At 38.2% G+C, this 16,320-nt stretch overlaps 2 protein-coding genes across 2 annotated transcripts in view; both read right to left on the bottom strand.

Moving 5' to 3' along the window:
* The window catches only part of LOC113324349 (insulin-degrading enzyme-like 1, peroxisomal), a gene marked incomplete at its 5' end in the record, with an annotated part of 36,625 nt that overhangs the window by 336 nt on the left and 19,969 nt on the right, over window positions 1-16,320 (bottom strand). The gene's annotated exons all lie outside the window — the stretch shown is intronic.
* LOC113324350 (insulin-degrading enzyme-like 1, peroxisomal) lies at window positions 7,732-11,714 on the bottom strand. Its single transcript, XM_026572666.1, has 4 exons — window positions 11,631-11,714; window positions 9,164-9,288; window positions 9,018-9,069; window positions 7,732-7,872 (listed from the first exon to the last, which is right to left on the bottom strand). Exons 1-4 carry the CDS (start codon window positions 11,712-11,714, stop codon window positions 7,732-7,734), a joined length of 402 nt encoding a protein of 133 aa, XP_026428451.1.

The raw sequence follows: 16,320 nt of genomic DNA, 5'->3' as shown, positions 1-16,320 counted from the left end.
AAAATGCATTTTTGGAACTTGGAAAGGCGTGCAACATAATAGTGGTTTACCATAGAAAATATAAATTCAAGCTTGGTTTTAGTCACCAAGATACCATCATGCAAATGCAGTAGCAGAGAAATGAAGTCATCCAAACCATATGTTTGAGTAAACTACATTGAAGTTTGAGACTTAATATTCTATTATCAGATGTGGAAAGTGCCTTAATTTTATGTGGATCATAGCAGGATATTGATCTAGTTTGTAGACTGGATACCGTTTAGAAGGTAACAGTTTGGAAATTAAAAATTACATGCAACCATTGATCAAGCATAAAGGTAACCTAATTTTCACAGTTGCATCATGCAAGTTTTCACAAAATACAAAGCTCAGGTTACTAGTGAGAAAACTTTCTCGCATTGCGGGTTTCAGGAACCAAAACATTCACTTCATAAAGAGAAGAATGAAATTTGTTTCAGCTAAACATCCGAGTGAAATCTACATTAACCGAACATCGGAGATATTTATCGAAGTTGGATATTTCCATGAAAAAGAAAAAGGGAAAATTGGTGATATGTCCTAAAATCGACTGTCATCTTGGGGATATGCCCCAAATTTCCAGTTTTCGGAAATATGCCCTAGCCGTTCAAAATTCCATCCAAAACTGTTTAAGTAGTCAATATTCGCGAACACTTGGGATTACATGTGCGAAATCCCAATATTCGGAAATATAGTAACACATTTACAAGGTTCAGGAACGTATTTAGACAGAAAAAACTTACAAAAAATTAGAAAGAAAGTTCAAACATTTATGATAAATTGACTATTTAACGGTTCCTTGACGGAAACGTTACTTTGTGGCATATTCCCAAAAACTGGAATCCTGAGACATATCCCCAAGATAACAGTCGATTTTGGAGCATATCCCCAATTTTCCCAAAGAAAAACCCTCAACCTCTATAAGGCTGGTGTCCCTGTTGTTTTAAATGAAATTATAAACGATCTAAACAACGTGATCAGTATTATCCAGAACACCGTGATTGATATTTTCCAGAAACTACCATGAAACACAAGTGCAGCAGCATATATAATTTCGGAAATAGACGGAACAGGTTTTAGGTTGTTTCTAGGATTGTAAAGCAATTAGTACCAGTAACGTTGTATTTTTTTTTACTCGGTCAATAAAATAGAATAAAAAAAAAAGCGAAAATGTACAAGGATCAGGCTAATTTAGTGCTAAGCCAAGAAGGCCGCACACTAAAAAGCCTAAAAACGATAGTAAACCTCTCCAGGCCATTCAACAGAATGAATAAAACCTGGCCTACCCTCGTAAAACTCATAATGATCCTCAGCCAACAAACATGCTTGTTTGGCCGAGACATCCGCTGAAAAATTAGCCTCTCTGTAGCTATGAATATAGCTAATATTGTTATAAAAACTCTTCGCTAGTCTCCACCTCGGTATAAGCTGCCATGGCAAATCGCCTTTTTGAAGAGCATATAAACAACTCATCGAATCAGATCTGACACATAGGTTCTTCACATTCCATCTTTGAGCAACGACAGCACCATAGATCACCGCACAAACTTCAGCATAGAAGTTAGTCTGCCAGCCCAGGCCAACGCACAGAACTCCCAAGACTACCGAGCTAGAATCACGGAAGACAACACCAGAACCAGCTTGCCCCGGATTACCAAGAGATGCACCATCACAACAGATCATAATCTCACCAGGATTTGGTGGGCTCCAAGTAACTTCAACTGGGTTAGAGTGATCGCAAGATCTATGCGTCACTCTAAAGAAATTAACAATACGCAAATCATCCAAAGTATTATGCATATGGCCCTTCAATCTAATAGAGTTATCACGAATTACCTGATGAACTCTACCTTTAAACTCCAGCCAACGAATTTGCTTGTTCTCAAAATAATCTTTGTTACGCATCTTCCACAGCTCTGTGACTATTGCAAGATTTGCAACCAGCCATAGATCTTTAATCATTCGACTCCGGCCCTTTGCAGCCTTGTAGGAGACCACCAGGTCTTCACTCGGCGTCAAAACGAAAATTTCAGCTGCCCACTTCCAGATTCTTTTGGCAATTTTGCAATGCCAAGTAATATGGCTAACATCCTCACAGGCTTCTCTACATAAACGACACATAGAAGGCATCTCCCTACCAGTCTTCTTCATAACATTATCATCAGAGGCACAACACTGTTTATAAAATAGCTTCCAATACTGCACACCCAAAGTAGGATGTATAACACTTCTAGAAAAGAGTGCCGCAGCTGGCAAAATTTCAGTTGGCCCATGAATAGCAACCTTGGCTGACTTGACAGTGAAAACACCTTTACTGTCCAAGTCCCAAATTTTATAATCATCTCCACCACCAATAAGAGGCAAATTATCAACATCAATATTGCATCGTAACATCAATTCTTTAGTCTTTGGAGGAATAGCCCAAGAGCCATCAACAATAATATCACTCACCTTGGCCTTAAAATCATTAGGGCCTCTTGTGTGTGCCAAGACGTGAGCAATTGAAAAATCAGCACACCAATTATCAAAAAATAAGGAAGTATTAGCACCGTTACCTATAATTGAGCGCGTGTGTTTTTGAACAAAGTTATGCACCAATCTAATGCCAGGAAAAACCGAGGAACCCAGCTTATAATCAACCAAGTTGCCATTAACTTGAAATATTTTGCCTTCAAAAATCTAGCCCAAGTCTTATCAGAGTCGCGAATCGAAATCCACAACTTCATAAGCATGGCCCTATTAACATCATTTAACTTCTTGAGGCCAAGCCCACCTTCACGTCTAGAAAGGCATAAACATCATAAAGAACCGTGAAGTGTTTGCGCCTCTCAGCATCTCCAGACCACAAAAAGTTGCGAATGGCCCTCTCAACAGATTTGATGGCCGTGCATGGCCATTTGTAAACAGCCATTGAATGAAGCAAATAGCTAGAAATAACTGATTTGATCAAAACTAACCTGGCCTGAAAAGACAATAGCTTACCCTTCCAACCTGCCAGCTTGTCCATAATCTTCTCCATTACCTGACGACATGAATATGACGCACAATACCAGGTTTCAATTGGATTCCCAAATACTTATCCGGGAAATGCGCCCTCTCCATGCCCATAAAGTTTGCAATAGCAATAGCACGAGATTGCCTATCTCCACCATAATAAAATTTGCTTTTGGCGTAACTAACATACTGACCGGAAGCACGTTGATACATGCCAAGCATCTCCTTCAAGTTCCGCAAGCTATGAAGATTACCCTTACAGAAAATAAGAATATCATCCGCAAAGAGTAAATGGGTTGGAGCCACACCTTTCTTACTCACCATGTGATGCATACTTCTAGCAGCAAACAACTTAGAGAGATTGCGGCTCAAAACATCTTCAATAAGAACAAAAATCAAAGGTGAAAGAGGATCACCTTGACGAAGGCCTCTTGTGATACTGAAAAAACCTTCAGGGCTACCATTAATCATAATAGATATACGGGCAGAGTTAAGAATACTCAGCAACCACGAACACCATGCATCAGAAAAGCCATATTGACGAAAAACTTCAACCAACAAACTCCCAACTCACCGTGTCAAAAGCCTGGGCTATATCCAATTTAAGGCCAACGTTACCATGCTTCCGTTCAACGCTAATCTCATTGATCAGTTCCGAGGCCAAGGCTATATTCTCATGAATGTTTCTTCCTTTCATAAACGCCACTTGCTCTTCAGAAATCAATTTGTTCAACACCGTGCCAAGTCTGGTCGCCATAATTTTGGTAATGATTTTGAAGAAGAAGTTGCTTAAACCAATTGGTCTATAGTCTTTAATAGCATCAGACTTATTAGCTTTTGGAATGAGCACAATAAAACTAGAGTTAATGCCATTAGGAATCTTCCTCATCGCCCAACAGTTTGCAATAGCATTAAAAAGATCTCTAGAAATAATGTTCCAACAGACTCGAAAGAAAGAACCTGTAAATCCATCGGGCCAGGAGCAGAATCCGCTCCAAGATCAAAAACAGCCTCCTTAACTTCATCCAAGGTAGGAATAGCATCCATACAAGCACTCTCAGCAGCTGAAATGCTTTCATGCTCATAATCAAATAGTCTCGGATCAATATGAAGCTCCACCGTGAACTTTGCACGATAATGATCAACAATGTAATCTTTTATTTCATCCTGCAAAAACAAAGTAGAGTTAGTAGAAATCTTCAGCTCGGAAATTGTGTTTTGGCTCCTCCTCATTCTTATTGAATTGTGAAAAAAACGAGTGTTCTGATCACCATCCTCCAACCAGCTAGTTCTCGATTTTTGCTTAAGCATAGTGGCCAATTCATACCGCACATCATCAGCAGCCTTCTTAGCATCAGCAACCTTCAAAAATTGGACTTCACAACTAACATTATGGTCCAAAATATCATTCTCCTTATCAAGATTCAATTCCGCTTGCTTTAAACGAAACTGAACATCTCCAAACACCAATCTATTCCAAATCTTCAAAGCCTCCCTCAACCGCTTCAACTTTGAAGAAAAAACAAAAGGAGGAGCACCATCCAGCCTAACACTCCAATTGTCTTTGACGAAGTCCAAAAATGGATGAGAAAGCCACATCTTCTGAATTCTAAAAGGAGCCCTCGGCCTAGGACTGTCAAAAGCAAAACCAAAAAGAGGAGAATGGTCCGAGCAGATTCTCGGCAAAGCTTTGCACCTCCAATTAGCAAACTTATCAAGCCACGCACCATTAATCACGGCCCTATCGTGTTTAGAAACAATTCTATGCATACCACTCCGACAATTGGACCAAGTATACTTCTTCCCAATAGCATCGGCCTCAACCAAACCATTGTCAGATATCCAACTTCGAAACTCATTTATATAAATTTCTTTGATCGGCCTACCACCCTTCTTCTCATCAAGACGCAGAACACAATTGAAATCCCCCAACACCAACCATGGAACGGAAATATATCCCAGACCCAATTGCGCCAAAGAGATCTCCTTTCAACCGCATCAAAAGAAGCATGCACAGCCGTGACAAACCCAGAAAAATCCAAAGTGATAGCCTGCTTAGACGAAGATAAGACATCGGCCTTGCAGAGTATTCCTCCAAAAGACCCAAATATTACCTTTCTGACCATGCACTCATTAGTAATAACATCTTCACAAAAATCAAGCAAATTAAGCTTCCTAACAAAACGTGTAGTGCAACGAACCTGAGGCTCCGCAATACAAATAACGTCAGGTTTGTGCAAGTAGTAAAGCTCATTCAACTTGGCCCTTGCACCATCCTTGGCCAAGCCTTGAGCATTCCAATAGAAGACACGCATTAATTAACTCTATTCTTTGAAGGGCTTGCCGAACCCTGTCTAGAAGATTTTCCACTTCGAGTTTGAACTTGACTCACCGTAGCCACAGCAGCAGCTGTCTTCTTCTTAGGAGCTTTAGATTTTTTCTTCTTTCCCCTCAACTCCTTCTTCTCATGATCAGCTAACTCTTTATTAGCAAGAATCTCCAAAGTTCTTTCATCCTCCTCAGCTATGCTTGAAGTGTTAGTTGCAACTACATCTTCAATCACATCATCAGCTTCAACAATCACCTTATCAATCTCCTCGGTCCCAGTTTCAAATCTATTAGAAAGTGTTAAGTTTTCTAAAGATCTAGCTGGTGAAGATCTTCTTGAAGTCCTAGTGGCCTCACTAAAACTAGCTTCCTCGGTAACAGTCACAATTGGAAATTTAGCCGGAGATTGATGCAAGTCCAAAACCTGCTTCCTCAAGTTCTCTAGCTTAGCTCTAGCAATATCTTGTTGAATTTTGGCAGCTTCAGCATCAGCCTCCCGTTGCCTAGTTTCCTCCTTCATGGCCTCATAATTTCTATAAGCTTCCATCTCTTGTATCTCCAAATCAACATCATCTTCCTTAGATAAATTATCATGCACCAGCTCCTCAAGTGCTGCACCAACACTTCGCAAAACCAACTCCGCATCCTCATTGCGGACATACTCCGCATCTTCTGTACGCAAACCAGGTAAAGCTTCTTCACCAGCATTAGCAACATCTCCTCGGTGCTTAGATAAGCCACCATCCTCCATTAGCTGCACGGACTGGATATCACTACAAGCTTCAGCAGTTGCAGCAATATGCGGCACGGACAAGGCATCACCTTCTGTGTGATCCGATATAGAATCATCATCTTCTAATGTAGCACCAGCACTCTCACTGTGCTCAGAAAAGATAGTACGTGTTCCAGCTGCCATCTCAAGGATAGATTTCTTCTTCTTCAACGTTATGGCCTCCTCACCATGTTTAGATTGTTCGGTTTCTATTGGAACATCCGATGGCATATGCTTCCTACCTTTAGGGATTCGTTCCTTTTGCCAAAAATTCTTAAGATCATCCATATCCGCCTCAATTGCTTTTTTAATTTCAGGATCAGTTTCAACTTCAGCCCTATCCTTCAAATCATCAAACTTTTTTGTTCTACAATCAGATTTTTTATGGCCAATAGATTTACAATAATCGCAAAAGCTAGGCCTGTTTAAAATTTCATATTCCTGAACAAAAATTTCATCATTATCTTCACCATCAATCAAAATTCGTCTCAAAGGTTGAGAGAAATCTATATCAACTAGGGCTGCAGCAAAGTAACCATATTCATGGCGTAAAGTACGCGGATCAACCGAAACCGGCCTACCAAGCCCTCTTGCCAGCCTAAAAATCGTCTCTTCATCCCAAAACTCCATTGGCAAAGCTGTGAAACGAACCCAAACTGCAGCTCTAGTAATCTTATCTTTCCCAGGATCAAACATAGGTGTCCATGGATGAATTTTAAGCTGTTGAATCCCGTTTGGAGAATGAACCTTCCATGGACCGTCATAGCTTACACGTTTACGATCATCCTCATTGTCTAGTTTAATAACAAAATATCCCTTCTTCCATGGAATAAATTGAACCGAACCAGATAGCTTCCATTGATTCAATAATTCTCTTTTAACATCATCAAATTTTAGGGTTTTAAAGAAAACCAAACGACCAACCAAGCTGAATCTCCACACAGCCTTAATCCTTGTATGAGTGTCTCGTGGTATCTTTATCAAAACATCATTATTTGTTGAAGAAAAAATTGGAGGATGAGAAAGTGTCTCGGCATCAATTTTGGACAAAACATGGGTTCTTCTCTTTAATATAGATGCATAGGAACCTTCAACACCATCATCACCCGGTTTCCTAAAAGAATTAGGATTTCTATCTTCCTTCCTAGACGCGCCAGGCACGTCCGTCTCCATCACCTTCCTAATTGCTGTAGGTGCAGCGTTAGGGTTTGTATCATGATTCCTAAACGCTCTAGGAATTGCAGCGGTAGGGTTTGTATCATCTTCATCAAACTGTCTTCCAAACACGGAAGCCTTAGGGTTACCAACAGAATTCTTAGGGATATAGATAGTTTTTGATTTTGATTGATTCCATATCCTTGTTGATTGATTATCGTGGTTATGAACAAAAACTGGAGGATTCTTGTCTTGATTTTGCGCCATTAGAGCGCAAAATCAAAAGAAAATTGTGCACGCCAAGAAAAGATTGAGGGAGAAAAAACCGGAGCCAAAAACGTGAAACCCTAGCTTTTTCGCTTTTTTTTTTTTTTTTTTTACCAGTAACGTTGTAACCAAACATATATGGACAATGTAATTCTTACTTAGAATGGTTCCTGGCCGATTTTTTAGTTCTTTATATGTTAAGAAAAGGGACTCACCTCAATCTCGCTCCTGTCAAATTTTAGGGTGCCATAAAAAAATTCTCCCCAATAGAATGAAGTTTCTTCGCTCAAATTTTTGGGCTTTTCAAGCTTCATTTCAATCAGCGCATTTACATTACTCTGCAATAAAATCAAATTCAGTACATTTAACAAACACAAGTTTAACCCCAAAAGGTTTCAGTTTTCATCATTAGAAAAATGGCACAAGTACTCTTACGTCTTACCATGAATTCATCAGCAGGCATCTCATAAAGCTTATTCTCAAACTCCTTGTGTACACATATATCTCACTATCAGACACATGTATATAAAAAGATACGTGGAAAGCATGCAGACCAAAACATCAAAACATGATGCGTCACGAAACACCAAATAAACCCCGAGGAGTTACTTTATCTCATCCCCAAAAGAGAAGCTAAGATCAACGATGGAGAGAAAGTTAGCTGACACGGACTGACAGGGGCAGAAGACACTTGTCTGACACGAGCAGACCCCTTAACTACCCGCATTAAACACTCTGAGCAGTGTACGTGTCGACCAACCTGTGGAACGAGCGAGGATGCTTCTGCGGGATCAAGGGGCAAACGCAGACCTCCGCGTGATGGACGCAAGGACACAAGAAGATAAGGTTCCAACGGTCTTCAGAGATGGGTCCCACGTTCTAACCTTATAAATACCCAATCTCCACCAAGAGGAAGGGGGATCGGAAAAATCAGGGGGAGAAGGAGAGAGAGAGAGAGATTGCAAGGGTAAGTTAATCACTTAGAAGAGAGAAAGATGTAAACCCAAAAGTCATTCGACTATTCATGTAACCGTGAAGAACATAGTAAAACAACAAATCCCGTGGATGTAGGCTTTAGTGCTGAACCACGTAAATTTTGGTCTTATTTATATTTCAGCACTTTACATTTATTTAGCTCCATGGATGTTTACTTATATGTTTTGTTTTCCTTAATACTTATATCCCATGCGCAAACGCCTCGCATGGAGTTGTTAGATGAGGCCATGATAAACCCGAAGGTTTTGAGCCAATGAATCAACACCAGGATATCATCATCACAATCTCTTTAGATGATAATGATTGACTGTGAGCGTTCGGACCCCTTCGCAGGTTCGTGTGCTCACACTCCTTAAGAAAGGATTGGACTCTCAAATCAATCTCTCCTGGATCCTGCCAAGCTCAACAGATTAAATTTCTTTTTCAGAGACAGAAGAACTTAAAACATATTCCAGGAAGAAGCATCTTATGGTGGGTTTTAAGTTACCTTCGCCGTTGATTGGACAATAAATTGCAAGCCTTGGATGCCAGAATCATAACTACATACATGTTAAGATTTTTTAAGATATTTTAGAACCTAAGTCATTCATGTACGGAAGAAACTTAGATGACAGAAAAAATCCCTCCACAAACCTCTGCGTAAGCATTGTTATGTATCCAAGTTGCTCAACTGAGCGGAGCTGGTGGAATACTGGTTGCTTTGCAATAAGAGCAAAAAGCTGAAGTTTCACATTCAACATCGTACTATCCTGATGAACCTGCAATCAGCGACAAATTAAATCAGGTCTGTTAGGGTATGTTCTCCTACAAAAAGGCACGTTATACATATTGACAATTATACAAGTGCAAGTAACCTGAATATAGTGGACCAAAGCAGAATTTTCATCACTTAGGTTTAAAACTTCTGCTGAGAAGAAGTGACTAATTCCACTTTCAAGCTCAACGATTCGTTTAGTCAAATGCTCGGAAGGGAAAAGAGGTCTGGCTATGGGTTGGAGACCCTTGAAAAAAATTCTTCAATATGGATGACCATTTCCTCTGCTTCCTTTGGTTCAATGTTTCCTGACGTCAAATGGTAATTGAATACAAAATATTAAGTCAAGATTTCAAATTTGTAATATCTGATCAATCATGATGAATAAGATAAATATGTGAACCTGCTGATAACACTCTACAAAGGCTTTCGAGAGAAGCACTTTTGAAAATTTTGCAAGATCAGCAGCATCCAGAAGAGGAAGAACTTCTAGCTGTTCGGTCCAAGGCCACGATGCATCCGTCAAAATTAATGAGCAGTAATACATAGCTTGTTCATATGGCTGCTGAAACTTGAAATTTTAGTACTCCTTCAAAGCGGTTTCCTGATCAACAAAAATAGAGGATTGAGAATCTAGTCAGACTTCAAGTCAGGAGAGTTAGTCTGGGTTACTAACACAGTCTAGATCACACACTTAAGAAGAAAAAAATAAATAAATTAGTCCTCATCAATTAATCGGTAAACCATCATTTACGATATTCACATTATGCAATATTTACTTCTCTAGGGATCGGTCTGGGTTATTAAATCCATCCTCAACATTGCATTTGGAGAAATGAAATTTTGGTCATTAATTAATAAGATCGTATGACCAAATTAATGTAAAGCACATGCTCTTAATTTATGTGAATTTTATTGATCCAAAAATAAATGGATGCTTCACCCATATGCATTTTTTTTCCAGAACTTCATAAAGTTAGTCATGATTTTTTTTTTTTTTTTTGTGTTAAGCGTGCACATGGACACGTTATTTATAGCAAAAATTGCCTCAATATTCGTTACAGGTCACTTCATGGACCAATGATATGAATTATCTAGCACTTTGTTATGGGTCACTTCTGGGACGATCGGATAGTTGAGCGTGCGACTTGTTCCCATATTATGTCACACCATATTCCAGCTTCTGGTGGAATAGTTTCAAAAAAAAATTTTTTTGGAGATTATTACATCCTAGAAAACCTAAATCTGTTCTCCGAGATGCAACAATATCTCGTGCTAGTAAGATTGGTTAGAACTGTGAGTACCATAAAAATAACAATAAATAAAATTATCAAATTTTTCTGAATCAAAATCCTTAACATTGTGATAAATTTATACTTACCAAAATTTATGAGCACTTTCTTTTAAAAAATGGTACGTATATTGTTTTTTACATTTTACACAAGTAATCACCCACTTGTGTGAAACTAATACCATGTTCATAAGAAGAAGATATAAATAATTAGTATTAGTTTAATTTAATACAAAAAATAAAATTTCTCAGAAACGAAGTATGAGGAATCGAAAAAGAAAAGTAATAATCTTTTATGATTGTCGACGTCATTATATCTCCATTGCTAATTTTCTTCTTAGAAATTTTGAAGCTCGGTGTAGAGCGTGCTGATAACGTGTTATAAACTAAAGAATTAGGAAATGCTAAACATAAACAAGTAGAGAGAAAACATATGAGAGAGCATTTCATTCATGGAATTAGTGTATCCAATACAATTGTGTAAGGACCTGTATTTATAGGTCATACATAGAGTGAGTGGTTAATGGCATTAAGTATTAGAGGTAATGACACGCAACCATTACTAGCCATTAACATGCACTTAAGATGGAGGTTACGGAAAGAAACTAGACTCACGCTAAACTTAAGTCTTTAAAATAGAGAGCTCTACTCCGTCATTATGACGTCAAACAGAAAAAGAAAAAAAATCATAGATGCAGTTCGGTGTTCATCCTACCAAAATCAACAAGTACAGTTCCTTATTCTTGAAATTACTAATCCAAGTCGTTGCTTTCCTTATCAATATGTGTAACTATCTTACTAGTTTTAGTACCAGAAACATTGATAGAAGAGAAAACAAATATAGTTGCATTCAAATCAACAACGATAATATTAAACATCCTACCATCTTGTCTACCATAATTACAAACCAAGAAGAACAAACCCACCAACAACATAAACACCAAGAAATCCAACCTAGAAAAACTACCGAATCCCTAAAACAAGAGTTGTTTGTCATCACCAACACCATTTTAACATCAATAAAAAATTCTAGAAACAACATCAAAACAACTAACCAAAGAGAGAGTCACCACAAAATCAGACTCACCATCACCCATAAGAAGTTTAAGAGGATTGGAAGTAAGCATCGAGAAAGCCATTTTGTTAAAACGTTGTTGATCATATTCGGATTTTTTTCAAATTCTGAAAAATTGGCTGCTTTTGACGCTCCAAAAGAGGAATCTAATAGTCCCCTTCATCGTAACTCCAATCCTCGTCCTCTTCATATCGTTCACTGCAGCTGCTACCTGAGAAAGCAGGGGAAGTATCACTATCTCCAGATGATGAACTCTCTTCATCAGTGCTGTCTTCATCATTAGAAATATCAGACAGATCTTCATCAGAGGCACTGGTTTCTTCTACAGGAGCAACTCTAGGATATATCCTCACAAGGGGCTTCTTCTCAACTTTGGGTTCTCCCTCCTGCATGGTTCTGGCAAATATTTTGGGGTTTTTTCTCTCAAACTCAAACCACCTGCGCAGTTTCCAATCAAGATGCCTTTTCATCTTCCTTTTCACTTCAGAAGCATCTGAACCTTCCTCACTGGTGTTCACCTCTTCAACTGGATACTCAAAACCTGCATCAGAACCTGCTTCAGAATCACTCTCTGTGGCACTGCCATATTTTGGACCTTTCTGACGCCTCTCAGTCTTCTCTTCATCCTTCCGATCAGATCATGCATAATTCTTTGGTACCCATGCAGCAAAAAGTGAATCAATTTTCTCTTCTTCCCTCCTCTTTCTCTCCTCCTCTTCCCTTAATCGATGAGCCTCTTCACCTGCACGCCTGTTTATCTCACCCAGAACTACATCTCTCAATCTTATTAATTCATCCATTGAGAGAGAAAAAGCTTGAGTTTTGGCGAAATTATATTGATCGGAATTGGCAGCAATGGACGGAATGGGGTTACTGGAACTTGCCATATCTAGAGATTTTATATCTAAATTTTCCCTTTTCTGGAATTGTTGCTAATGGTTATGCTAATTTCCTCCAAAACCTCCCTTTTAAAGGCACAAATTTGCTTATTAATTGCCGTTTATGGCTATTGGTAATCAGTCTCGTCGCTTGGTTACTCACGCCTCTTCAAAGCCATGCGTACTCCATTCAACTTCTTCATCATAATTACCCTATAAAACCCTATTTTCAACACCCAACCTCTTCATTAGCCATATCTCCCCATGGAACTGCCTTCAAGTGGTTTATTGGTAGGTCATCTAACTCATACAAAGCATTTTGGGGTCTAATTAAAATTTTGTGTTTTATGCAGATTAGAAGAATGCAGCATCAGTTGAGAGGCACCATTGCGGTCTGGGGCATGTCTGCCAGATGGGTTACTAGCTATACCACCAAACCTATGCCTTCCATCTAAATAGAACAACCCTTTCAAAACCATCAATTACAACATAATCTTTCCCTCCACCCCCATCTTTACTTCCCATTCTACACTTTTACTACCATTATTACATTTGGCAGTTTTTACCATCATACCTACGTCAGTCTTAAAAAAGACAAACTCATTAATAATCCACCAACCCCAAACTACGTAAAGTTTACATACCATCCTCTTATATCCCAGGAAAACCTACAATATATTATTGGTTTTGTCCTTACTTGGCTCTTTTATCATCAAACTCATGTGAATACATATATCTCTAATCTGAAGGTGTCCCATAAAGCTTGGATACGAAAGTGACATCTCATATGATAAACCCCTACCCTAACACAATCATTGCAGTATCATAACAACTACTTTACACCAATTTTCTCCTGAAAACTTTTCAAATTTTATTCAACAACCTTCTCATTCCTTTTTAAGGTTCAAACATATAAACAAACAAAAACCTCTTGACTTTTCTCCATCCACATTGTCTGTGATCAATACCAGTACAGTACCAAAAAGAGATTCCTTTCTCTATAACTGCATTTTATATTAGTTATCTGTAACAATGATCTCAATCAAACTCTATTCATATATATCCAATTCTCTTACCTGATGGAATTTTCAAATTCCACAGAAAACACTCAAAAATTAGACCAAGATATTCAAACCTTGTCTGCTCAAATAGCATAGAAATTAACTTTACCATCCACTCTTGTTGAACCAGTGTTCATCGACAAAAAAGTTATTCTAGCCGAGTTTGATAGTAATTGGAAATGGTGTATGGTGGGATATTTATTCTGTGAAACATTGGTTCCTACCTCCTCAATTCGTTTCCACATATGCAATAATTGGCCTTTAGCTCAACCTCCTACCGTCACCACATTTAGTGGATTGCGTAACAAAGTTCTTATTCGTTTCTTAGCTGAAGACGACTTCAACAAGATCAATTCTCAGAGACCTTGGTTTGTTTGTGGTTATCTAATGGTGTTAAAAGTGGTTCCAACAGAAGGATGGCCAGCAAATCACCAACTCTACTTTAATGAATAAATAATGTGGTTTATATTGTGCAACATCCCAAATGAATGTACAGAATTTGAAGATCTTTAGAAACTTACTTTCAAGATGGGTGAACTCATTGAAGCTCTAGATCCTTTAATAAACATCCTCTAAAGAAGAATGTCAAGGTGTGTCTCACAATTCCAGTGCAGAAAGCATTACCAGCAGGTGTAGATACCGTCGAAATTGGTTAAGATCTCTAAATATCTAAAATGGGAATCACGTGGAAATTAATATTAAGGGAAGCCGCCACCCAACTTAGGGAGTTGGGATCCAAATGAAACACTAGTCCAATACAAAAAAAAAAAGGTCCGAAAATCAAGATACGGGGTAGGAAAGTGTGAGGCACCTAGCCCATCCAATCCGTAAATTAGCCTCTACTTTATAATCAGGATTTTAGGCTTCTAACTTGCAACACATATAATTAAAATAAGAACATATTCACCAATGCTCACTAAATCCTGTGAAAAGGAAACAAACACCAATCAGTGCCCAAAAATATCATTATTATTATTATCAAAATATTACTACGAAATTATTATTATTATTATTGTAAAATCACCTATTATTAAGACGGAACCGAGTACCAAAATATCAGTCAAGCCAATATTATTATTATTATTATCAAACCAAAATCAATCTCAAACACCACTATTATTATTATCATGAATTATTATTATTATTATTATGCAAAATATGGATCAGAGCACGGGTACTCAATATCAATCACCGACCACTAATCAACCCAGCATCATTATTATTATTTTTAACTGTTTAACCACACGTCATCTCATAGCAGCATGTAACACACCGAGACATAATGCTTTCATCACTTATTGCATACGACTAATATTCATGAAGTACACCACGAGAATAGAAGACAATCACTTTTCAGTAAGCAGATTCAAGTTTTTATACCGGTGTACCTGGCTGGCTTAGCTAAGGCTTACTGCACACACGTATCATTGCAAACTATGAAGATGAAGACAAAACAGCCACAATCATGCACATATCAACGTCGTATGATCATGAAAATATTCCAAAATGGATCTAACCTAATGAAAGTTTGTAGATACCAGAGTAATCAAATCAACGGCATGTGATGGGATCAATGGATTAATAAGAAAGAAATTAATTAATGATCTTGTATAGGAAAAGAACTAACACTCTCAGCATGCGTATGAACAGACGACCAAAGTATTTCGTTTTATTCCATCATTATAGCAGTATACAGCAAGCACTAAAACCAAATCATATAATAGTTCAAGGGATGCTGTTTACCTGTTTCGCCGATGATAAAAAAATGTAACTTGGATCTATAAGAACCAACCGACGATGCTTCCGCGAACCGAATCTAACAACCGAAGTGCCACCGTTCCAAGCTTTTTTATGAAAAATAAATTATTATTTTTCTCAATATTCCTAGTCCTAGCTCTATGAATATTTCTGCCTAATTCTTTAGAAATTTTTCCTCTCCCAAAACTCAAGAAATAGCTCTCTATTTATAGTTTTCTCCAATCATCTAGGACCCCGGGATCGAATGTCTACGATCAAACGGTGGAACTCTAAAACCTAAATATTATTACTATTTTGAAAATATTATTCCCATTTCTATAAATTCATCGAATATTAATACAAAAAATGCAGAAGATTTCGTTTAAGCCTAGAATCTTAGTTGGAAGGATTGATTTGGAAAACAAGGAACTCATAAATGTCGACATACGGGAGGACGGCTAGCTAAATGCTTATACTCGTGGGAACGGACAGGTCCTGATGGACCTTTAATATTTGCCGCTCTACAAGAAAAAAAACGAACGTCCATCTAAGGACTCAGTGGACACAAAACATGGTCACTATATGGACGTACAGCTAAGGACCTTAGTGGATTTCAAAAGTGGACGAACTCTAAGAGTTCATTTTGGTCCAGTTTTACTCGGTTCATTTTACTCTTAACGGTATAATGGGCTCACTGCGCGTTCGTTGTTAGATTCGGTTCGTGGCAATATTTTTAAATTTAGACCCAATGTTTGTGCGAAGTTAAGGTGTCTACAGCAGGCATTCCCATTCTTACTAGTGGGAAAACCCAACCATTTCTGATTGAATGTAGGTACATCAAAGTTCAAAGGTACTTCTGCACTTTATGCCGTGTTCTTGATCATAAAGATCAAAATTGTCCAGCCTGGAAATTAAAGCCGAAAGCTATTACAGAAGTTGCAGCTTCTAACAGCAAGTATGTTCTCCCCGCTGTCTCAAGGTTAATGATGCCATC

Source organism: Papaver somniferum, chromosome 11 (genome assembly GCF_003573695.1).
Source record: "Papaver somniferum cultivar HN1 chromosome 11, ASM357369v1, whole genome shotgun sequence".
NCBI classification, from domain to species: Eukaryota; Viridiplantae; Streptophyta; class Magnoliopsida; order Ranunculales; family Papaveraceae; genus Papaver; species Papaver somniferum.
The sequence above is the reverse complement of the archived record's forward strand: the minus strand, read 5'-3'. Positions and strand labels throughout refer to the sequence as shown.

What these genes read in the sequence shown, in the direction of transcription:
- LOC113324350 (XM_026572666.1), bottom strand. Translation starts at nt 11,714, where the DNA reads ATGGCTTTCTCGATGCTTACTTCCAATCCTCTTAAACTTCTTATGGGT. An exon ending in ATAACAATGCTTACGCAGAG is followed by an intron (nt 9,070 to 9,163) that starts GTTTGTGGAGGG and finishes ACATGTATGTAG; the next exon opens with TTATGATTCTGGCATCCAAG. An exon ending in TTGTCCAATCAACGGCGAAG is followed by an intron (nt 7,873 to 9,017) that starts GTAACTTAAAAC and finishes ATTTTATTGCAG; the next exon opens with AGTAATGTAAATGCGCTGAT.